Source organism: Arvicanthis niloticus, chromosome 6, assembly GCF_011762505.2.
Source record: "Arvicanthis niloticus isolate mArvNil1 chromosome 6, mArvNil1.pat.X, whole genome shotgun sequence".
NCBI lineage: Eukaryota > Metazoa > Chordata > Mammalia > Rodentia > Muridae > Arvicanthis > Arvicanthis niloticus.
In genome coordinates, this window is record NC_047663.1 from 35,483,040 (window position 1) to 35,508,762 (window position 25,723).

General features: G+C 38.2%; 1 protein-coding gene across 2 annotated transcripts in view; it reads left to right on the forward strand.

Moving 5' to 3' along the window:
* The window catches only part of Vmp1 (vacuole membrane protein 1), a 101,884-nt gene that overhangs the window by 34,808 nt on the left and 41,353 nt on the right, over positions 1-25,723 (forward strand). For both annotated transcript variants that reach the window (XM_034506078.2, XM_076936089.1), the window contains exons 6-7: positions 10,344-10,511; positions 19,479-19,610. In XM_034506078.2, coding sequence (XP_034361969.1) covers positions 10,344-10,511; positions 19,479-19,610 — 300 coding nt within the window. The remainder of the gene's footprint in view (positions 1-10,343; positions 10,512-19,478; positions 19,611-25,723) is intronic.

Below are 25,723 nucleotides of genomic sequence, written 5' to 3' on the forward strand. Positions count from 1 at the left end.
ACGCCTCTAATCTCTGGACATTGAAGGCAAGATAAGGAGTTGAAGGCCACCCTCACCTACAGAAGATCTAGAGTCTGGGTTATGTGAGCCTCTATCTCAACAGCAGCAAAAGCTGATTTCCATTGTATGATGTATGGACAGTTTTTGACACTAGGGGGAGCATTTTCCCGCAGAGATTTTACAAAGCCCAGTTTCTACACTGTGCCTTTGGGAAGCATCAGATACCCTTACAAACAAAAGTTCTCTTTAACCTAATTCACTAGGATTTGTTTTTTTCACCTTTGGAGATCAAAGTAAAAAATGTGCCTGAAGCATTACCATTCTCCCTTCTAACAGCAGTGTGAAAGGGGGAGGTTTTGGAACTATTGGGTGATAGTATAAAATTGTAACTGTAATGTGTTGTCCTTTGAAAATGCCTCCTTAAGAGACATTTTCTTAAGATGATCATTTCAACAAAATACCTCACCTCTGTTATAAATTAAACGCAACAAATATATAAAATGTTTGCTGCCCAGATGCCTGTTTTACTCTGAAGTTTGGGTTATTTTATTTTTAAGGTGGAGCAGAAACTGTACCTTTTTAATATCTGGCATGTTGATTGTTTTCTCATGTATAAACATTGCTGTGGGTGGCACCATGTTTTCCTTTTGTGTGTAGTGCCTGATAGTTGTCTGTGCTGCTCCAAAGCTGTGTTTCCTTAGGTACAGATATTTCTGGTACCTTTTGGCTCTTGATTCCTTATTGCTAGAAGTAAATATTTGGAAAACGTCACTAAGATGACGTAAAATGAAGTGGAGTCGTTTCAGTAACTGTGCTGTTAAAGCCATGGTGGGATGATTAGCTCAGAGCTAACCCGCTAGCTGGCTCCCCTCTGCACTACTGTTTCTACCTCTGATGGTTGATTGCTTCAGTGCTCATTTGCACATGCTTCATTGTAGACAAGGAAGAAATTATCCCAAATTGGATTCTGGTGTCACTGACTTCTGTAGGCACCGTGACTGTGGCCATGAATACTGAGTCAGAGCTCTTTCTGGAAGATTAGCAGCCTCTTTTTAGAAAGAAAGAAAAAAAAAAAAAAAAAAAAAAAAAAAAAAAAAAAAAAAAAAAAAAAGCCTGTTGGCCTTTGTTTGATGAGGGAGGGCATGGTAGCTCCTCTCCCTCCAAGGACTGACTCATCTGTGAACTCATGAGCATCACCACATCAAAAGCAGAAACCAAGGTCTCCAGGACACTGGAGTTTGTACAGACTGGACAGCTTCCTGCCCTATTTATATTTATAATTTATAATTGTGTGCTTAAAAGAAAGCTTCAAAGAGTAGGTTAAACAACTTGCATAGCTCTCTACCTAAATATGCAGTCCATTTATTTGGAATACTTAGGTCAGTTCATGATCAAAATTGGCTTAGAAGAGGCTAGGGATATAGCTCGGTGGCAGAGTACTTCCCTCACATGCTCAAGGGCCTGGCTTCAAAGCTCAGCACCTCAAAAAAGAAAAAAAAAAAAAAAAAAAAAAGGTCAGTTAGTATTTGTTACTGTTTTCTTTGTTTTGTGGGGGTCTCATTATTTAGCATTGGCTGGCCAGGAGCTCACTATAGCAGCTCACCAGGTTAACCTCAAACTCATAGTGATTGTCTGCCTTGGCCAGCTGAGTGTTGGGATTAAAGGATGTGCCGCCATGCCTGCCCTCTTAGGCTTAGTGATAAACATTTGAGGTGATGGGTCAGCTAAAAATCTTGAGCCTTATCAGTGTATATTACTGTATACACTGTATAGTGTATAATGTATACTAAAACATCATACTGTATTTAAAATGATATACAATTATTTGTAAATCTTTAAAATCAATTTTAAGTTACTTGATTTTAAAGAAGAAACAAGAAGTATTTCTTTTTATATATATACTAATCTGGTACAATCCACTTGCTTCCAGAAAGCTCATGAGCTAATATTATAGTTTATACTACTTTTGTTTTGGCCAGCAGCTATGTACTTGTACTTTTAAAATATAATCATATATTCTTGCCCTAGGTGCCACAGCCATTGTTTCATTTTTAAATGTTTTGTTACATTAGGAAGACAGAATTCTAATTATGATTTGTTAAATTCTAACAGATTTAAAGACTTGTCACTCACATTAACTGATGCCCAGGCTATTGTGTTCAGACAAACCATTTTATAAAGAAGAATGGAGACGAGGGGGGCTGCTAGCTTGACACTTAACAAAGAGAATCCAAAGAGGACTGGGGGCTGGAGAAGATGGCTCCATGATTAAAAGAACTGGCTGCTCTTGCAAAGGACCAGAGCCTACATTGCATCTGGATCACAATCACCTGTAAATCCATTAATTCCCAGGGATCTTCCTGGGCCTCTTTGGGCACAGACATTCAATGTGGACAAAATACCCATATAAATAAAATTAAATTTAAAAAATAAATAAATAAAAGAGTAGGTCAACTTTTTGGTCAACTTTTTTTTTAAATGAGTAGTTATATATTCTACCCTGCTACAAATGCTTGTTGTAGGTCAGAACCTTAAGTAAGTTGTTTTCTGACTGGTGAGAAAAGCAACCATTTTTAACTTTGGGGAAGTAGAATTCCTGTATGGAAAGGGCTTCTAAAGTCTCCCAAAAGTCAAACTTTAAAAAAAGAAGAAAAGGTTGCAGTCATGCAGACTGCCTTTTGTCATCTTGCGTTTGTCTCCCAGATATCCCTAATGATAACATTACAGACCACCACCACCACTGTCCTTTTGTTCATTAGTGATGAGTGAGGCAAGCACATGGTTTCCCAGTGAAGCTGCAGTGAACCCTGCCCGCCTCAGCTTCGTTACCTTTGACCTGAGTTTTCCAGACAAAAACTAATTGGAAATGTTGCCCTTGGGATCTCCCTTGACTTCTGTATGTAGATGATAGATTTGGCTATGAATTGACATTACAGATGTTGAGGAAGCATGCTAGTCTTTAGGGATGTTTTATCAGTTTTAAGACAGCCTCCTCTGCTGTTGTAAGAATGTCAGCATGTCTTTCTAGGAGTATTTACACTTGTATACACACACTCTGTCTTCATCATCCAAAGAGGCTTGACTAAATTAAATTAGCTCCTAGTTTAAAAAAGGAGGTGTAATTATAATAAATTGTGGTCTGTTCTAGTGTACATACAGAGAACTTGCAAACTTCAAAACCCAGGAAATGGTTTGTTTTTTTTTGTGTGTGTAAAATAAAGTAGAATTACATATACTGTTTCATCATTTTACAGTTAGAAATTTTTTAACTGATTGAACTATGAATATATTCATGCTTCCTTATGAAGACCTTAATTTGTGTTTGTGACACCAAGCTATCTTTCTTTGGACTTACATAGATACTACATAATTATCAGAGCACAACTTAAAATTTCTGACAGATTAGGGTAGTTTTGTTTGACATAATCTCAGTTGTTATGTCAAATGTTACAAACATCTCCTATGTTATGAACAGATTTTGGTTTTTTTGAGCCATCGAGATGGCTCAGCAGGTAAAGATGACCTGAGCTCAGTCCTCAAACCCATGTTGTAGAAGCAAAGAGCAAGAAGCTGTCCTCTAACCTCCACGCTTGCACACTGGTACACAAAATTAAAGTCTTTTTTTTTTTTTTTTTCTTGGTATTCTTTGGGATGTGGTGGTACCCACCCTAATCTCAGAACTCAGGAGGTGGAGGCCAGGCTGGCGACGAAGTAAAAATGATAGCCTAAAAAATGTCTAAGTTTATTTTATTATCACCACTAAAGATAGAGTAAAATTGGTTCCAGAGAATAATCTGAGGTGGAAGTTTTTTCTTTGTACTTTATTCTGGAAAGAATATAAATTGTAGGAATGTATAAAATTTGTATAAAAAGACCTGACTCTGGAATAATCAGAAGTTTACAGCTGCCTGTAATCTCAAAAGTTGAAAGGCTGAAACAAGAGAATCTGGTATATGAGGTCAGCTATAGGTACAAAACAAAATCCCCAGGAAACTCAAAATACCTTTTTTCATAGTCAAATATTTATGGTCACTCCTGTTAGAAATCCTGCCTTTTGATATAACTTGTATCCTCACCCCAACAGCCTTGCCTGAGCAAGTGTAATGTCTGTTATCTTGAGCAAAGCAGAATTATTCCGTCAATCAAACTTTGGGAAGGGGGTTGAAGGGATGGCTCAGAAGTTAAGAGCACTAGCTGCTCTTCCAGAGATCCTGAGTTCAATTCCCAGCAACCACATGGTGGCTCACAACCATCTGTAATGGGATCCGATACTCCCTTCTGGTGTGTCTGAAGACAGCTGCAGTGTACTCATATAAATTAAATAAATAAATCCTTTTTTTAAAAACTTTAGGAAATATTGTATAATAAATACAATGTATGAGACTAGATATATGGAATTTCAAAATGAAACAAAACCAGATGTCAGTGTCGCAAATATCTAAAACTTTATTATTGAAAGACTATATTTGAATTTGAAGAAAAAACAAAATGTTCATTTGCTCCTTTTCCCTAAAGCTGTTCCCTGTACTGACTTTGTTCTGTCATTTTTGTTGCGTAGATCTCCTGTATCTGTATGAGTTTTCATTCTACTTACCCTGTCAGTTAATGAAAGATGAGTGTCCTACTTAGGGTTTCTCTTGCTGTTATAAAACACCATGACCACAGCTTGGGAAGGAAAGGCTTTATTTAGTTCACCTTAGAATCCTTAGCTCAGGCTCCATTGCAGGCAGGAACTCAAGGAAAGAGCCTGGAGGCGGGACTTGAGGCAGCAGCAGGAGAGGAGCTAGCACTAGCTGACTTGCTCCGTGGCTTGCCCCACCTCTTTTCTTCTCACACCCAAGACCCCCAGCCCAGGGGTGCACCACAGTGAACAGGGTCCTCCCAAGTCAATCATCAATCAAGAAAGTGCACCACAGGCTTGCCTGAAGGCCAGTCTGGCAAGAACATTGTTTTCAGCTGAAGTTCCCTCTCCTAAAATGACACCAGTTTGTGTCAAGTTAACGTAAATCTAGCCAGCGCATTGAGTTTTCAGTGATGTGTTAAGTGCAGTAATAGACAGCTGTAATAATGGCAACTTGCGAGGAAGAGGAGGAAACTCAAAAGCTTAAGGGCAGCCAAGTCTGTCCATTCCCCAAGCCCCAAAAAGAAAGAAAATCCTACTGTAGTTAGGAATCTGCTTATTTCTCTGTTCGATTATTAAGTGTTCCTTTTTGTGTTTGCTCCTGTTATATACATGGAAAATTTTCTTCAGCTTCCTAAAGATTTGCATTTATGACATGTCTCCCTATGCTCTGTTCTTACATCTGTCCGATACTAATAGAGCCACCCCATCTTTTATGATGTTTTTAAGTGTTTTTGCTGACCCTTTTTACTTGGCTCTCACTTTTAACTGTATAGTTTTTTGAAAGATTTAATTAGTTTTATTTTATGTTTGAGTGTTTCCCTGTATGTCTGTATGTGCACCACATGTATGTGCCGGTTTCCCAAAGAGGTAAAAAGAAGAGGTCAGATCCCCTAAACCTGGAATTACAGACAGCTGTAAGCTGCCGTGGGAGTAGCCTGGATCTGGAAGAGCCGCCATTGCTCTTAACTGCTGAGCCAGCCCTCCAGCCCTAAAATGTCTATAACTGGTTGTATGTCAACAATCTTTGCCTTCTCAGTTGTGTATTTGGTCTGTTTCTAACTAATGTAATTCTCAGTCTGGTTGAATTTAAGTGCAGTACTTTGAGTATTTGTTGCTTTAGTCTTCCCCTCTTGTTACCTTGATCTTTGGCTTATTTACCATAGTTTAAAAGAAAGTTGTAGTGGTTGCTCAGAGGTGTGTAATATAACATAACATACCTTGTGCTGATGCAGGTGAGTTGACAAATGTATGTGCTTTCTTTCCATTTTTTTTTCTCTCATGCTTCTGTTGTCTTCATTTCACCTCTGTGCAGGTCTTGAGTTCCAATCCCAAGTCAGTTTGCTGTAAATCTACAGGGTTTTTGTTGTTGTTGTTTTTTGGGGGGGTGGGGTGGGGGGGCTGTTTTCTTTTCTCCCCAATGTTAGATTCAGCCTAGGCTTCAGACATGCAGAACAAGTGCTGTAAGCTGAGCTGTGTACCCAGCCCAGCCTTTGCTTTAAACAACTACTTATCTCATGAAAGATTCAAATAAAGAGGAAAACCTGTATTTCCAGTGTTGTTCTGATTTTATCTTATTTTTAAAGTGTATTTTCCATGGATTCTAGTTCACATATATTTTACTTCATTTTTTTTAGCATTTTATAAAAGTAACTTTATCTTTTATTTTCATTCTGATTGTAAGTCTAACCCTACCTTCTTTTGGGATGGTGTTATTTTTGATTCCTTCTGATAATTAAGGTTTTTCTTGCGGTTGAACCCTGCCATTTGACTATAATGTTTTTCTTACCAACAGTTTGTTTTATTTTCTTTTAATTCTCATTAAGGTTTATTTTATTCCTAGATTTTTTCACAAGAAAAAAAAGATTAAAAAAATCTGTTTTTATCTAGACATAAAATCTGAACAATAATTTGGCCAGTATTTCTTTAAGTTTTTTGAAGTCCATATATCGCCTATGTGTGTCATAATGATGGATTTTATCCCTCGGGTCATTAAGATGTGTGTCTTTCCCTGTGCTTTCCTTTGTATCCTTCAGTCTGGGTGCTTTCTATTACCTATTTAGTATTTTATACTGGGTATATCCAGTTAATAATCCCCCCTTTTTTTTGCTCTATAATTTCTGGCTTGGCTCACTTATTTTTTTGTTATAGCTAAAATAGGACTTTCATATAATGCATTGTAATGAGGCATGCGCTTTTTGAAAATTATACTTAAAAGATGGTTTCGTGCCTGGGGGTTATTAGATTGATGAAAGAGCACCTTCATCACATGTATGAGGCCACAGGGTCAGTCCCAACACTATCAAGAAGACATAAGTGACTTGAATGTATGTAATTTTCTAAATTATTTTATTCAAAACACTTGCTTGTTCTTTGGAACAATTAAGCTGTAAAGTTGAAAAGAACTGCCAGGTTTTCTATCAGTAAATATAGTCTAACTTAAACTGTCAAGGTGTAGGCAGCAAATAGGCTTTTGTGAAAATGAAGGAAGGCCAGAACTGAGCTGTTAGCCAGGCCTCTTAGCTTTCCTTTTGTCTGGAAAGCGCCACATGAGCCTCCTCGCTGAGTAATCATGACGTCATAGTGCGGCTATGGGAAGAATGTGCAGTCTTGAGTGAGTGAACAAAAAGGGTCTCGCTGTGTGACCCTCGCTGGTCAGAACTCCTTATGGAGCCTGCCCAGCTAGGTTGTTCCGGATCTTGCTAAGTAGCTGGGAATAAACAAACTTTTTGTACTTTTGCCTGTCCCTTCCAAGTGCCAGATTACAGGTGTGAGTCATCATGCCCACTTTATGTGAGAGGCCAGGACCTTGTGCTCTCATGCAAGTCAGGCCCCCTGAACAGTCATATGTAGGGAAAAAATGCTAAAATTGGTGAGATTTTACTATATCAAAAAAAAGTTTATTTTGTAGAGTAATATATTTAGTTTGTATTTAATCTATGTTTTGGAATAGAAAGGTCTGCCTCACACAGCCCAGAGCTTGGAGTTGGAAGGAACTTAGGCTTGCCAGGCAAGGGTTGCACCAGCTAACTCCACCACTTCCAAACCACTGTTGCCTTACCTTCTGTTTTCACACACACACACACACCTGTCTCTTTTTAAAAATGCAGCTGTATTTGTAGCCAAAAGAAAACAATAAACTCTTGCATTTTCTTTATTTTTAATTACTGCCATTATATGTCTTTCTTGTCTTTTTTGGGGGGTTAAAAGTATTGCTTTTGTTTCTGAAACTACATCTCACTATGTAGTCCTGGCTGGTCTAGAACTCTTGGCAAAAACTCTGAGCTCTGCTCCTACCCACTATGCCTGACTGCAGTTACTGTTTTAATATTGGATATGCTAGATATCATTGTATCCTTATTCTGGAGTTATTCAGAATATCTAAACTTAGAGTTCAATGTTTTTTATGTGTGGTTTTTTTTGGTAAGATCAGAAAAGAATCCTTTTTTTTTTCCCAGATGTGGAATCTATTTTCCTATAATACCAAAAAAAAAAAAATCAAGTTTTAGTTTCATGGTTAAACATAACATTAAGAAACCTGATTGAGGGTGCCTGAATTTTGGGGTGCAAATATAACCTAGATATATAGTATTCATGTCTGAAATTGCCAAAGAATAAATAAACTTTTAAAAAGAAAAATAAAAATACTCTTTAAAACTTTCAGTGCTTTAAACCTTGAATATTGTTATATTAGCAATTTCAAGAATTAATTTTTTAAACAAAGACTAGAAATAAAAAGATGAAGTAGATTTTAAAAAAAATTTCTTTAAAACAAGTTAATATAGAAAATAAAGTAAATAAGTAAACAAGCACAGAGAGGAGTAGCTGGAGAAAATAATTTACCAGTTAAGAGTGCTTCCTGTCCTCCCAGAGTTTGGTTCTTAGCACACACAACAGGTGTCACACAGCTCCTTGGAACTGCAGTTTCAGGGCGTTCCTGTGCCTCCAGCCTCCCTGGGCACCTGCATTCATTTGCTGATGGACACACACACATAAACACACATATAATTAAAAGGAAAAAGTATAAATTTAGAGGGCTGGAGAGATGGCTTAGCAGTCAGGGGCACTTGTTACTTTTGCAGAGGAGCCCCCCAGATTTGGTTCACAGTACTCCCATGGTAGTTCACAACCATCCTTAACCTCAGTGCCGGGGAATCCATCTCCTTCTTCTGACCTCCTCGGGTACCAGGCACACATAGGCAAAATACTCAAGTACATAAAATAAAAATAAAAAATTCTTAAGTAAATGAATAATTTATTATCTTTGTAATAAACAGGACTTCCATAATATTTTCTTTTAAAAATAATGTGTTTACAATTACAAGTGTTAGTGTGTATTCAGGAGTCTCAGGACAAGTCTTGTCTTCTAGCTTTTAGTCCAGCAGTGGAACGTGTTCTTTAACATTTCCTTATTACTATAGCGGGATTTTTAAATGTTAATTCATTCACTCTCTGGCCTTAAAGGGCTTTGATGCACAGTGACCACTTTTCTTTAGGTCTGAGTCATTTTAGAAAAGCCAGTAGAAAAATCTTTATTAGAAACCTTCATATTGCATATTCAGAAATATTCACACAATATGGTCATTAGTAAAATTTTCGTGTATGTATAAACCTGTTCTATAAAAGTATATTTCTTTTAACAGATAGTGGGTACTACTTATTATATTCTAACAGACAGCCACCCATCTATGCTTAGGAAACTCAGGAATTTACAGTTTTACCAATTCTTGTGTTTATTTTATTCATAATCAGTGTTTGTATGTCTGATGTGTGTGTGTGTGTGTGTGTGCATGTGCGTGTACCCATCACACCAGCTCAGAGGGCAATGATATGGAGCCAGTTCACTCCTTAATACTTTTATGTTGATTCTAGAAATTGAATCATATAGTCATGTCTGCATGGCAAGCACATTTACTGAGCTATCTCAGCTACCCCTGTTGTTGCTAAACCTATAGTTGATTTTTCTGAATTATTTTGCTTGTAATTGTGTATGTGTGCATGTGTGTGCTCATGTGAACATGCACATATGAGTGCAAGTACCTACAGAACCCAGGAGAGGACATCAGATCCTCTATAACTGCAGTTAGAAGCATTTGTGAGCCATCTGAAGTGGGTGCTAGGAACTGAAGTCAAGTCCTTTACAAGAGCTGAGCCGTCTCTCCAGCCTCTGTTGTTGATATTCATGAGGAGCCTCCTTGTGTGCTATTGTGAGTCAGTGGATATAAGACTTTATTGCGTATCTAAATATTAATGTAGCTTAACTCATTTTTAATAATTTGTAATATTGCAAAATAAAAGAGCAAAATATCACAAAAGTTGCTATAGGAGAAAACGTTTAAAAGTAAATGCATTGATAAGTGGTTATACGGTGTCATCTTTTTTATTAACTCACTGGAAAAGGTAGGTGATAATCTCAAATTATACCTGAAAGAAAAGTTTTATTATAGGGATAACATTCTGATGTACTTCTGAATAGACAATATGAAGATCAAGCAAAAAATTGGATAGGTTCCCTAAAGCAGGCCTGAGAAAGATTGTTTTGTCCAGTTGCTAACTGCATCTTACAAATGTGTGTTCATATTGCATCTTGTGTTCTGAAAGTTGCACTTTGTATTACATTAGTTGTACCACATTAGTGATTAGTGTGGTGTTGAGATGAGGTCCATCAAAGTCCTTTTGTGTTACTATTTCTCATTAGAGGTTTCTTCTACTTGTTTTCTAGGGCCCACATATAGCTTCAGTTACATTAGCTGCTTATGAATGCAATTCGGTTAATTTCCCTGAGCCACCCTATCCTGACCAGATTATCTGCCCAGATCAAGAAGGCACTGAAGGAGCCATTTCTTTGTGGAGTATCATCTCAAAAGTTAGAATTGAAGCCTGCATGTGGGTAAGATCTGCATTTTCATATTTGCCTAAAACTAACCTTGCTGTCTTGATACTGTGTCAAACTTTCAACAGTGTTATCCATAAACGCCTACCCAGTGAAGATTTGGGAAGCCACTTGCTTCATACTTCCAAGGCAAAAGGCTCCTTTCTTAAGTAGTTACAGAACTGGACATGGTGGCATAGCATATACCTGTAATCTCAGTACTTTAGGAGCTTAGACAGAGGATTACAATTTCCCAAGGGCCAGACTAGACTCCTGGAACAACAAAATTTTTAAGAAAGAAAAGTAGTCGTGTATTTCACTGTAGATTAAATACTGTGTGTGTTCTTAGAAAATGTATTTTGTTTTCAGTATTGTTGGTGAAAAGCTACCTTTTCTCTGTATAATCTAAGCTTCCATTATCCTGGCATTTTACTTACGTTTTCTTTAGGAACTATTTTTTGGGGCAGCATTTCAATGGCAGATGTATTTTATCTTGATTAGATTTTTGTTTTTATTTAAATTCACTTAAGTGTCCTCTCTAGGACATACATTGTTTAGCTCTTTAGTTCATTGAGTTTATATTCCTTAAGTTTTCTTTTCCTGGCAGTTTCTTAGGAAATAAAAGCACATGAAAGATCATATGCACATCTTCCCTCAGGGCCTGTGAGACGGGTCACTGGGTGGGTTCACTGGGTAAAGAGAAGGTTCCTGCTGCCTGGCCTAGCATCTTGAGTTTAGTTCCTGGAACCCACATGGTAGGAGAGAAGCACTTCCCATATGTTGAACTCTGCCCTCCACAGCAAGGCATACATAGGCACAGACATACATGCAAGCATGTACATGGACTGTAGACATGAGCACATACAAATAAGCAAATAAGTTTTTAAAAATTCTTAATTCTGCCTTTAATCCAAGCACTCAGGAGCCAGAGGCAGGTGGACAGCAGGAGCTATATAAAGAAACCCTGTCTCAAAAAGCAAACGAAATAAATAAAATAAAAATATTCTTAATTCATTAAAGCAGCAATTGGTACCATAACTTAGAAGAAGCAGTTTTTTTTTTTTTTTTAAGTTATGGGCTGTCTGTGTGTTTATGTGTATGAATATGAATATTTTTCCTGCCTATATGATGCATATCACTTGTGTGCCTGGTACCTGTGGAGTGCAAAAGACAGTGTCAGACCCCCAAACTGGAGTTAGGACCCACCATCGAGGCTCTGGGAATGGAGCCCAGATCCTCTGGAAGGGAAGTATGTGCTCTTAACCACTAAACCTTTTCTCCAGCTGTGGAAGAGACAGTTTTTAAAGTTATGTATTAGTGCTTTTTTTCTGCTGATGGTTCTGGAGATCAAACGCTGAGCCTGGCACTTGCTAAAAGCAAGTTCTCTTCCACTAAACTACTACTCAGCCCGGCAATTAGAGTTTGCTTTGAAGGAATTATAAAAGAAATGCCATATGTTGAGTTGTTGATTATGAAAGGCAGGAAGACTTGTCATGTTTCCCGTTGCTCTTTTATAATAACTGGAGACAGATTCGTTGTGTTAGTTGTATGTTTTATGGATCTGAGGAGATTATCAAGAAAAATTATTATTAGAATAACAGAGGATATGCTATAAAAGGGGCTATCTATACAGTTTCTTATTTTTGCTCTCTTAAAACTTATTTGTGTGGCTAGATTAATACTAATGCCAAAAAGAAAGCTTCCTTTGCGGCTAGCAGCAGTACTTGCTTTCTTCAAATTCTTGTAGTGTGTGTTGTGTGATGTGTTTTTTTAACCAGGCTTCATGCCTGCTCTAAACCAGCCTATTGTGATGACTTACTTCTCCAGATACTTATTGGCTCCTGAGAAACACAGACTTTTTATTAAATGTGTGCCTCACAGTAGTCAGCACCGAGCTTTATCCACAGTGCAGGATTTTGTATTGTGTGTTTTCTTCTTTCCCTTTAATCTCTTTATTCATACAAAAACCTTAGTACATAGCAATGTGGTGGCTTTGGTGGTGGTGGTGGTGGTGGTGGTGGTGTTTTGATACAAGTCTCACTATGTAGCCCTTGGCTGACCTGGAACTCAGAGAGAACTGCCTGTTTCTGCCCGAAGAGTAGTAGGTTTAAAGGCATGCATCACAATGCCCTGTTAGCATTAAGTTATTTTTAAATTGGTACCTGTTGGCCTCAATGCTTACAAAAGAGTGTCTTTTTTAGAAATGTCCTTGCATAATGGGATATTCATGTTTGAAAGGATGGAGTTAAACCTTTATTTTGCATCATATGTGGGAATTAACCAAAATACATCAAAAACCTAAAGTTGAGCTCAGACTGTCCAACTACTAGCAGAAAATATAAAGAAAAATATACATGCTGTTGAATTTGGCATATATTTCACAACTGAAGCACAGAGAAAAAAAGATTTTAAGTGATGTATTGTGCCACAGGCCACTACCAAGAGATTGGGGAGATAACATATAGACGGCAAGCAGCTGCTAATCACACAGGTGATGAGCATTGAAAACTATCCCAAGTGTTTGGAGAACTCCTATCACCCAACAGTAGAATTTTGAAAGGGTCAACAAGGGACAGGGGTGTTGCCTGGAAAGTGCAGTGTCCTGGGTTCAAAAACATAAGGAGAGGGTGTTGTGTAACTGTATCTGAATAGTGTTTATTCAGAGAGGATACATAAATGATCAGTAAGTATATGAAAAGGTGACCAACATCATTAGTTACTGGGGGAATGGATTCCAAACCATAAGGAACTCTTCCTTCTTCATGTCACTAGGATGATTCTTATTAAAATGATAATAGGCCAGGCATAGTTGTGCCTAAGAGGCTAGGGCAGGAATATTGCCATGAGTTTGGGGCCATCTGGGCTACATAGTGAGACCTTGTCTCAGAAAACCAGTAATAATGTTACCAATATTAATGGTGATAATAATGATGTAAAGGAAAATAAGTGGCTTCCAGGATGTAAAGAAATTGGTGCAGAATGAATTGATGGAAGAAATATAAAGTTGTCTGCTGCTCCTGTGAACCAGATTAGCAGAGAAATATTTAAACTCAGAAGGATCACATGACTCTCTTCTAATTCTACGTCCTCATAAATACGAAAAGGAAATGAGAATCGTCAGACCCTTGAGCTTCACTGTTAATAGTAGTCTCACAAAAGTGAAAAGTGGGACAGCAACCTGTTATTCTTAAATAGATGAATGAATGAATGAATGAATGAATGAATAAGCAAGATACAATGTACATACACAGTAGAAGATGACCAGGCCATGACATTCGATACAGTTCATTCTGTTAAGTGCTAAATATAGATGACCACTGAAAATACTATATTAGGGGATGGAGAAGTGGCTCAGCAGTTAAGAGTTTTTGCTGCTCAGAACCATCCTTAACTTCAGTACGAGAGGATCCCCTGCCCTCTTTTGATCTCTGTGGGTAGCAGCAAACAATGTGGTGCGCAGTCATACATGTAGGCAAGCCACTTTTTACACATAATTAAATAAATCTAAAAAGATCAGCAGAGGAAAGTGTGTATGAAAATGCCACAGTGGAACCCATTGTTGTGAATGCTAACTAAAGTTGTTTTAAGTAATGCTTAATGAGAACAAAGCTTGCCCTTTTTTGGGGGGGGGGGTGTTGTCACATGAACCCATCCGTGTAGGTTGAGGGAGCCAGAAGATGCTGTAGAGCTGGAGTTGCATGTGGTGTAAGTCACACACAAAGGGGTTTGGGCACCGAACTCTAGCAGTGGGCTTAACCACTGAGCTATCTCTCCAGCCCTTGAGTATAGAGTTGCTTTTTGATGAAAAATATTAAAAGAAGTGATAATTGTGATAATTACTTAACATTCTTAAATATAGTGAAGATCAGTGAATTGTACATTATTAGTGGCACACAACTCTTAAAATGTCAACAGTTCCAGTGTTTGGAAGCATGATTCAGAATTTACTGTGTCCTTGATTCCTAGAGATTACCTAATTTTATTGCTTTTGATTTTGTGTACACTTTCAGCTTGTTTGTTTGTTCGTTTGTTTTGGCTTTTGGGGGGAGAATGCTTTAGTTGATTTAATGATGTCTTGCTTTAAAGTTTTTATATGATTTGCAAAAAAATATTCCTCTAGACTTGACTATTGCAAACATGTTGTATCCATTGTCATCTTACATGCCCTTCTAGACTTCACTGTCATTCAGAGCATGTCAGGTCAGCAGGCATCATGTCTATGTCCCTTCTAGTTACTGCCTCACTCCCACCTTGTTCATCTGTTCTTTGGAGCGCAGAGAGAGAGAATTGTTTCATAGATTAGATCAGTCGGGTATCTTTCAAGTTGCATCTGTATAAGTAAGTACTACATTAGTGCAACAAATACTTGAGATGAAGAAAAAGGGTTATTTTGGCTTACAGTTTGGGAGTTCTAATCCATAACCACCGGGCTCCATTTGGAGCCTGTGGTGGACGGGAATAGACAGAGCATGTATATCATATATTTTGATTCTGTCTTTCCTACTTTAACCACTTTAAGCATGTAATGCTGTGTCATTAAGAAATATTTGCATTTTTTGTGTAACTGTCTTCAGTATCTTTCTAATTTTTTTTGTCATTTGAAAGAGAAATCTGAACCAATTAAAAAATAATTTCTCATTCTGTCTTCCTTCCTGACCCTCTTAACTTTTTTCCCTCTGTTCCTAATTTTATTAGATTTAAAACAAAATATACATACAGCAATCATGTAAAAAGTACAAAAATTTTACTTGCCTTCATCAAGTCTTATGTATCTTCTACTCTGTGTCTGTAGATTTGCCTTCTCTGCATAGCTTACCTGGCAAATTATTGGTTTGTTGTTCTGTGCCTTGTTGGTTCTCAGTTTATAATATTTTAAGTTTGACCCATTGTTTAGCATTGTCAGAATCTCATTTCTGAGGACTTCAAAACTGACATCATCGTTGTATATATACCAACTTTAAAAATGAGTTTAAAAAACCTGAGCATTGTGGTCTATGCCTTAAATCCTAGCACTGGAGATGAAGAAGCCAGTGGATCTCTGTGAGGTCCAGACCAGCTAGAACTACACAGTGAGACAGACAAAACAAACAAACAAACAAACACCACACACACACAAAAAAAAACTCTGCAAGCATGTTTCTGTAGAACAACAGTGATGCTGTCAGGATGGCACAGCTGTTCAAAGCATTGCTGTTGAGCCTTGACACCATTGGTGATTTCAAGGTCACTTCCCAAGACTTTGCTTATTTAACCTCTCATATTTGTAGTTGGAATAGTTACTCAAAAATGGCTTTATGATGAAAGGACATTAACATTCTGATATTGCAGATCCATAGCTTCCAGGAGGTCTGGTCCAGACTTAGCATTAAACCAGAGACCACATGCTGCTTGTAAATGTTAGTTTAAATTTCCCTCCCTGGAGCCTTTGAATAAAATTAACCCACCAATGAGATGCTGTGCTTCTCACTTGGCTCTCTTGTGTACATTAAACTCTTCAGATAATAATTACAAGGATTGCTTGTCTTTCTTTTTTGCTTTATTATTCTCAGTACTGGGGGAGCATTTGTCTTTCTCTTACAGTAGAGGAAGCCTCCTTTCTCTCCTTTTAATTAAGTCTCAACTAGCATATTTTTATTTTTTAAGATTTATTTGTTTAGTGTATATGAGTGCTTTGTCTACATGTCTATTTGCACACCAGAAGAGGGCATCAGATCCTGCTATTGTAAGCTGCCATGTAGGTGCTAGGAATTGAACTCACGACCCCATTGCTCTTATTTGCTAAGCCATCTCTCCAGCCTGTGTTTTATTTATAAATAAAGAATTATAAAGGGTTTTTAGGACTAGTAGATGGCTTACTTGCCATCAAGCTCATTGATCTGAATTTGATCCCCAGGACTCAAATCTTACATAAATTAAAAATAATGAATCTTTTAAAAAAGAAATTAGAAAACCATCATCATCATTATTATTATTATTGAGAAAAGGTTTCATGTCCCTATTATTATTATTATTATTATTATTATTATTATCATTATCATTATCATTATTAAGAAAAGGTTTCATGTCCCAGACTGGCCTTGAACTCATAATGTGTCCAAGGATGGCTTTGAATGTCTGGTCCTCCTATCTCTGTTACTAGGCGTATACCAGTTTAGGCCATGGTAGGGATCAGACACAGGGCTTCAGACATGCTTGGCAAGAGCTTTACCAACCAAGTAAGCTGAGCCTTAGCTGTATAAAATTACTTCTGAGAGCTATAGAAACCTGAGTCCTCAGTGCCTTATTTGTGGCAACTAACTTTGTATGTAGAATGTAATGTATTTTGAGAACCTGACTGGATTAGTATATTTCTTTTAAATTTTTTTAGTACAATAGTTGAATACTGACATGATTTCCATTCTTTTGTGAAAAATATGAAGAATTAAACTACAGAAATCAATGTAATCAATTAAGACTTGACATAGCTCTTGATTTCTTTTTACTCTATTATGTCACTTCCTTACTAACTTTAAGGGAATTTATCACAAGTTTGAATTGGATAATTGCTTCAGAATTGTCACTTTACATTTGACCTTCGAGATGTTTACATTTTAACTAAAATGTTGTAATGAACTTTCCTTCTACTTTCTATCATGGAAAAGTTGAGCTTTGCACATTGGTAGTTGTGTAACTAATGAGATTTATCTGAGGTGTGATCATTGCTTTGTAAAAGTTTCCCAAAAGTGTAGAAAGAAGTCAAATATATTTAATGTACTTTTACCAAACTTCAATTAATATTTATGTTCACCTGTCTTGGCTGATTCTGTTATCTTAGAGCAAACTCCACACATTTTATAAATCTTTTTTTTTTAACTTGTTCACTGATTAAAAGAGCATGTCAAATAGTTTCCCCTGGTCTGATTTTACTGGCTTTATTCTGGTTTATGTAGTTTGAGCCTGTTCCTCTGTTCCCTGTGTTTCCTGAGGGTTGATTCATTGAGATCCTTGAAGTTTATGGGCCTTCTGGGTTTTGTTTTCATTTTTTTTTTTATTGAGACAGGGTTTTGTTATGTAGCTCTGACTGTCTGTAACTCACTCTGTAGACCAGGCTATCCTGGAACTCACAGAGATCCACCTGCCTCTACATGGGATTTAAGATGTGCTCCACCATGCCCGGTGTAGTTTGTTTTAAACAAATAGCTTTGTGTATTTCTGTCAGGGTAAAATAATGTCTTCTTTGTGACATTAACACTTGTTATGATAATTAGTATTTATAAAAATAGTAATTAGTCTTCCAAGTATCTCATTTTTTTTTTCATTATTAGTTAAATACCCTTTCTCATCTGAGTCTGTGTCTTCCTCTGCTGTCCAGGTTGTCCTCAACTCCTGCACGCTTTTCCAGGCTCCTCGTGAGCAGAGGCTTGCAGTCATAACCCTCCATGCCCTGTTTGGAAGACTCTCATAGAAAAGATTTCCTCATCACTAATATGGTTGCTGAGATTTAGTTCATATATGAAAATAAAAGTAAATATTTGATCCTTTGCACTTTAAATTTTAATGGTATTTACTGACCTTCAGAGTTGATCAACATTAACTTTTCTTCTTTTTCTGTCCATACTCCTGACCTTCCTTCTCCTTCCTGTCTGTTTCTTCTTCAACACAGATTTACTTTGGAATACTTAAACATGTTTTTTTTTTCAGAGTTCTTATTTCACACCTGGAAAATGGATTTACTAGAGACTATTGGTTCTACATACTGAATACCCAAAATTTTTAGATTTGATAACGTTTTTCAAGGATTCTTTTTAGACCAGGCTGGCCTCAAAGTCACAGAGATCTGCCTTCTTTTGCTAGATGAGTGCTGGGGTTAAAGGAATGTATCACTACACCTGGCTTCTGCCTTTTAAAAAAAATTTATCATATTTTACCCATATGTATATGTGTGGACATGTGAGTACAGCTGGCCACAGAGGCCAGAAGAATGTGTCAGATCCCCTGGAGCTCAAGTTTTGGGCAACTGTGAGCTGCCCCATGTGGCTGCTGGGAACCAAACTTGGGTTCTCTACAAGAATTGTATGCACTTTTAACCTTTGAATCAGCTGAAAGAGATAAGTTTGCCCTGTATACTCGCAAACCCTTTCATTCACTGTTACTCAGGGCAGAGGAGCAGGGCTGGCTGGCTGGCTGGCTGGCTGGCTGGCTGGCTCAAAGTAAAGGTTTCTCCCGACACTGTCTCTGCCATATTATGGCCTATCTGGTATTTAAGCCACTTAAGTCTAAATCAAATTTCTGATTCTAAACTTTGTTTTTATCTTTATGTCCTGAACTGACTAAGGAAAAACAGCAACAACAACAAACCCTTCTCTTCAAAAACAAATCTACAAAGCAACTGAAATATGAATCACTCTGAGAAAATAAGACACTTTTAAATTTTATCATAACAATTACCCATCCTGATACTGAGGATTTTGGGGGTCACTTGACTACAAATTTTTTAAAGCTTTATTTTTAAAAGAAAAGAAGGAAGGAAAGAAGAGAAAAGGCTGTTTTGAGATTAAAACATCTGAAATGTCCTAGAGAATTGTAATCAGCTATACTGGTGATTTTTGGTGCTTGCCTAGGGAGTTTTATTTAGTTTTTGAAAGAGATTTTTACTTTGTACCTCAAGCTAGCCAAAGAAAATCAAACTTCTGATCTTCCTGGCTATAGATTCCAAATGATAGGGATAAAAGTGATGGAAGCATTAAGGAAAACACCAGAACCTAAGGAGAGATGCTATATTGAGCCTATATATGTGCCAAGGAAGGCCTCACAGTCTATTTATTATTTTTTCTGGCTTATATGTCAGATCAGGGCTGGGATTCAGACTCTAAAACTTGGAATTGTATAGCATATGTATCCAGTATACCTCAAAATGCTTTTGGAAATGTAGGAAAATATAATCTGATCTATTGTGTCACTGCTGAAAACTGAACTTCATATTGAGTATTTTGCTTTTTCACACAGGGCATTGGGACAGCCATTGGAGAGCTGCCTCCGTATTTCATGGCCAGGGCAGCTCGCCTCTCAGGTGCTGAGCCAGATGATGAAGAGTATCAGGAATTTGAAGAAATGCTGGAACATGCAGAGGCTGCACAAGTAAGAACAAAATGGGGAGGTGGGGCTCTAATCCTCGACTCACAGTTATTAAGGTAGAGGGTTAGTAGTTCTGCGTGAAAGAAAACTGCCAACATAAAAACAAAGCCAAATGTGACCTGGGACAGGATGTGCAAAAATACTGAAGGCAAAAAGTGACGAATAGTGACTGGGGATAGAGGGTCCTGGTGCAACATTTGAACAGCACACAAGGGACCCTGGGTCCTGTCCCATACTTCGAGAAGGGAGAAAAGCCTAAGCATACTCTTTGTCAGTGGGTTTTCTTCAAACAAACTTGTAGCAAGAACAAGAAGATAAAAACTACTTTTCTCCTCCCAGGAACTGATCAATGTCACCTATTTATTTCAAGTGTGTGTGTGTGTGTGTGTGTGTGTGTGTGTGTGTGTGTTCGTTCGTGTGTGTTTGTTCATTGATATGCTCGCTCGTGGGCCTGCCTGTATGGGAGCTCACACTCACCCAAGGTCTTTTTGTATGCTACTAGTTGGGTTTTGTTTATTTCATGAGATAAAGTATAGTTTTGTAGCCTAAGATGACCTTGAACTCGTAAGGATTGTAGGTGTACAGTACTCCAGCCAGCTCTGGTTCTCTCTGTGTGGCCATTTCCTCCTTGAGAACAGCCTTGGGACTTCATCCTCTTGTGCAAACAGTGCTTAAAGGACTGAGAGGTTTGCTGAGAGAATGTAACATTGTGTAATGTTCTTCAATAGCTATGAAAGTCTGAAACTAGTAAGACTTGTGTCAGTATAAGTGACAGTATTACTTTCTTTGTAGAGATTTAACAATTCAAATTCGTCTTTCTTTACCTTTGAATTTTCTAGAGAGTATCCTCAAAAATGGACAGGGTAAGCCAGGTTAGTAAAAACCTAAATTCTTGATTAAGGCTTTTTTTTTTTTTTAAGGGGCGGGGCTAGATAACCTGTGCACCAATCTCAGTGTTACAGGCTGATTGTTTTATTCATAGGAAATAAGAAAATGCCTCCAAGCATTGATTAACTTAAGGATAGCCTTAGAAAACACTACAGATAAAAAAGAAGTAAGGCTGTGACCACTGTGTAGTATGGGCTCTTCTTGCTCCTTCCCTTTCCTGTTGTATCTCACAAACCTTTTATGGCTGGGGTTGAGAATTTTGCCAACTTCAAATAGAAGAAAACAGAAACTTCATAAATTAATCTTGTCTCCAAAAGAAAATATCAAACAGGAGGAATATGGGGAAAAAAAAGAAAAACATTTCCTATACTTGGTTTTGGAAGGCATTTTCAGGTGTTCTCGGGCATCTGGTATTGGTATTGAGAGTGCCAGTGCCCTTCTGAGCCTTTAGGTTTTTGTGTTTGTTTATTTAATTCAGGGGTAGGAGTAATGCCTGTTCTTGTGTCCATGTGGAGACTGAAGGACAGCTTGATTTCTTTCCACTGTGTGAGTCCAGGAGCTCAGACTCAGGTTCTCAGGCTTGGTGACTAACAGCACATTTACCTGCTGAGCCATCCCGCTGCCCCAGGAAGGGGCTCTCACTTGTCCTGGAGCTCAGCTGAGCCATCCCGCTGGCCCCAGGAAGGGGCTCTCACTTGTCCTGGAGCTCAGCTGAGCCATCCCGCTGCCCCAGGAAGGGGCTCTCACTTGTCCTGGAGCTCAGCTGAGCCATCCCGCTGCCCCAGGAAGGGGCTCTCACTTGTCCTGGAGCTCAGCTGAGCCATCCCGCTGGCCCCAGGAAGGGGCTCTCACTTGTCCTGGAGCTCACCAGGTAAGCGAAACTGGCTGGCCAGTGAGCACCAGGATCCACCTGTCCCCACCTCCCCAGCCCTGGGAGTACAGCCATGCACCACCACACTCAGCTTTCCCATGAGTGCTGGGGAGCCTCATGCTGCAGCAAGCACTTTCCTAACTTTACTAGTTGAGCTATTTCCCCATCTCTGAGTTGTTTTTAAGTAGGAATTGTTTTATTGTCACTTATCTGATTAACTGGATAACACAATCACCCTACTAGTAGTTCTCATCCACCCTGCTCATGGACATGTTGAGTGTCTTGTCTCTATGGAATGCCTTTCCAAGCTAGTGTCCATACCACTCCTAACATGGGCGAGCAGCTTATTGCCCTTGAAAAGCTCAATTCAAAAACTCATACCTGGAATGTGATGAAATAAGATGTCAGTCTCGCTTTATCTTGTGTCTATAGTTGGAGTTCTCGAAGACTTCAGCCAGTTCTACCCACTGGGAGAGTGAAATCTTCTCATGCGTCTCTTTTTTTTTTTTTTTTTGTTTGTTTGTTTGTTTGTTTTTCGAGACAGGGTTTCTCTGTGTAGCTCTGGCTGTCCTGGAACTCACTCTGTAGACCAGGCTGGCCTCGAACTCAGAAATCCACCTGCCTCTGCCTCCCAAGTGCTGGGATTAAAGGCGTGCGGCACCACCGCCCGGCTCTCATGCGTCTCTTATGGCCTGATCTTTTGTGTTACTTTTGATTGGATCTTTTCTAATTGGACTTCATCCATCTTAGATGAGATATATCTTATTAGAAGAGATAGCATATAATACTTCTGATAATTATGAGTTTTGGGCTGTTTTTATTATTTTGGGCTTTATGCCAGTAATTGCAAACATGAATTTAGGATAAACTATACATTTTTTTACTCCTTAACTTCATATTTATTAATCTTAGAAGTAAAGAAAGCAAATTATATGCATTCCTGTTTGTTTGTTTGTTTGTTTGTTTGTTTGATAGATACAGGGTTTTTCTCTGCAACCCTGACTGTCCCAGAACTCTCTATGGAGACCAGACTGGCCTCAAACTCACAAGAGTTCTACCTGCTTCTGCCTCCTGCGTGCTGGGATTAAAGGCCAGCACCACCAGTGCCTGGTTTGTGCATTCTATTTCATGCCCTTTAAATCAGAAATTACATACCTATGTCTTCTGCTTCTTGCTGTGCTGGAGATGAATCCAGGGCCTTGTTCATTGCTGAGCTATATCGCAGCCTTGTACTCCTAGGGACATTCTACTTAAAATGTTTACTCAAATCACAGTTATAGATACTTTCAGTTACCATACAAACTAGAAAATAAGTTAGTAAAATAATAAGAAAAATATTAGCTCATACATGAATAATTTACCTTGTCACACTGTGAAGTAAAAATTTCTGTTTTTGCTTGTTTTTTTTGTTTTTGTTTTATTGGTTTGCTGTTATTGTTTGTCTGAAATTTGAGATTCAGCAGATTAATTCTCATCCACATTGACTAGCTGTAGATTTTTGAATGTGTTGACAGGCAAATAAATCTCCAATGTATAAAGCTTGTTTTGTGAGTTCTCATCCTCATTACATTTTCTGGACAAATGGACACGGATGGATGCATATGGAATGGAACATTCCTTGTTCCTTTGACCCAGGTGGCATTAGTGAGTAAGGTATTAGTTAGTGTGCACATCTGGAGTTGCCATCTCTTTCATGACAAATTTCTAGATTTTTTTTTGAGTGTATGAGGGCCAGGCTTCCTGAAGGCCCCTCCATGTTTTGTGAATGTTAATTGCGTGTTCTCTGGTCACCACTTCATTGTTGGCCGAACAGCCCTTCTTATTGCCCCCTTCTTTGTGGGAGCCATTCTGCTGGGCACAAGGGAAAACACAAAATCTGACTGTATTACCCAAATCAGACCCAAACTCTGGGCTTCAGGGAGCCTCCTGCTTTCTCAGTAGCTGGATTATTCCCCTGCACCTGGCTTATCTCTAATTTGAATAAAGAAAACACACTTAAGAACACAGGGTCAATGGATCACGCAGCCAAGTTCAAACACATTTTCTGGCTCTAGAGATTAACATTGTTTTTACCATACCATAATTTAACAATATTTTCACTCTGCTTAGTGCTATTTAAAAAAAAAAAAAAAAACTTGAAGTGCTAGGGGCTGGAGAGGCAGATTAGTAGTCAACAACATTTCCTGCTCCTCCAGAGGACCCCAGATCAGTTCTCAACACCTACGTTGAGTATTTTACAGCCACTTATAACTCTGGCTCCAGAGGATCTAATCAATACCAACCAAGACCCTATCTCAAAAAACAAAATGTGAAATGAAATCTTTAAACATTAAAATAATTCTATATATGATGTGATATAGGATTCTAACTTCTCTTCATAACTAGTTATTTTTCTAACACTACTTGCAAACAAATTTATTTTTCTATGGTACTAGGGATTAATCCAAGCATGCACATGCTGAATGAGTGCCCTGTCGCTGAGCTGTATCCTCAGGCTTCTGCTTCTTATTCTAAGATAAGGTCACACTAAGTTGCCCAGGCTGGCCTTCAGTTCACTGCGTACTCCTGGCAGGCCTTGAACTTGATGTCTTCCTGCCTCTGAGTAGCTGGGATTATAACCCTGTACCACCAGCCTGACTTCCAGGTGATTTAATTTTTTTTGTCTCACATTGTGGCTACGTAGTTACTAATGACATATTCAAGACATGCTAGCCTGGTATACCTTCCAGAGTGCCTTCTTGGTGGTGCTTTAAAAGTTCTTTAGTAATCACACCAGAATGATTACAGTGGACTAGAATTTGCTCATATAGATAAATGTAAAACTTCTAATTTGATAGAAGCTATAAACAGAGAAAAGTAGATTAAGTATAATTAAAACAATAAGTAAAATGAATACCAGCAAAACATTATCTAAAGATTGTCTGAAATAATGTTTTAAACTTTTTTTTTCAATTCTTGAAGGTAAAGTACTTTAGTGGCATAAATTTATCAGCAGGAAGTCTAAATAAATCACACTCACGAACACACACAAAACCTTGGCACCGGTTGCTTTGCTGTGTGCTGTCCAAGTGGGTTAAAGGGAACATAGATTTTACTAAGAAATTAATGTTCAGTAAAGTGTTCGTGACACATAGTTACTTCAATTCTGCTTCTGACTCATGTTTAAATTTCATGTAATAGTTGTTTTGAGAGAAAGAATAATGATAAGTGTTGATTTATATTCCAATTCCTTGTAATTACCTCATTTGTTTTGTGAGTACTGTATTAAGATTAGCCAGTATTTTTCCACTAAACTGGCTTCCTTTTGTTCTTGGCTTCCTATCCTGTTCTTGTTCTGTATCTGTGAGAGATAGGCGTGAGTACATGTGGCTTCCTATGGCTTTGAACATCTAATGTTTGAAAAGTTAAGTTCTAAGCTAGACTAGAAATGTTGGTTAGTAACCCTGCTAGTATTGGGGAGGCTAAGACAAAAGGATCACAAGTTCAAGGCCTACCTAGGTGTCTTTGTTAGACCCTATCTCAGAATAAAAACTCTATGCAGAGGTGTTCTGATCATCTTTGTATCTTTTGTTCCTGGCATCTGTAACCTGTTTTGTAATTATTTATTTTTAATTATTAGGTATTTTGCCTCTGTGTATGTCTATGTACTACATGGATGCCAGGTACCCAGAGAGGCCAGAATACAGCATTAAATCCCCTGGAACTAAAATGACAAAGCATTTTGAGGTGCCATATAGGTCTTGGGAATTGTACTCTGGTCCTCTGGAGGGGTGGCCAGTGCCTCTAAACACTGAACCATCTCTCCAGCAACTATTTTTAAACTTCATTGTCATCCTCATAGTTGCCTCAGTTAAATCTGACCAATCCTTGGGTCATTCCCCAGTATAAGGGAAATTAAAATATAACTATGTGGTGCTAGAGAGATGGCTCAGCAGTTATGAGCACCAGCCTCTTCCAGATGATTTGATATCCATTCCCAATACTCACATGACTGCTAACAACCATCTATAACTCCAGTTCCAGGAGAACTGGCCTCCTCTGGCACTGTATGCTAGGGTTGCACAGACATACATGCAAGCAGAACTTCTCCCCACCCCCACTTCCCCCCATACACACACCAGATATAATCATACACTGTAATTCCAGCATTGTGGAAACTGATGCAGGTTGCAAGTATGAAGCCTACCTGTAATACAGAATGACAACACACTGTCTAAGATAAATTAATGTATTTTTTTAAATGAAAGCTAGAGGGATCACTCCATGGTTAAGAACACTAGCTACTCTTTAAGAGAACCCAGATTCAATTTCTAGCACCCACATAGTAGTTCATAACAGCCTATAATTTCAGTTCCAG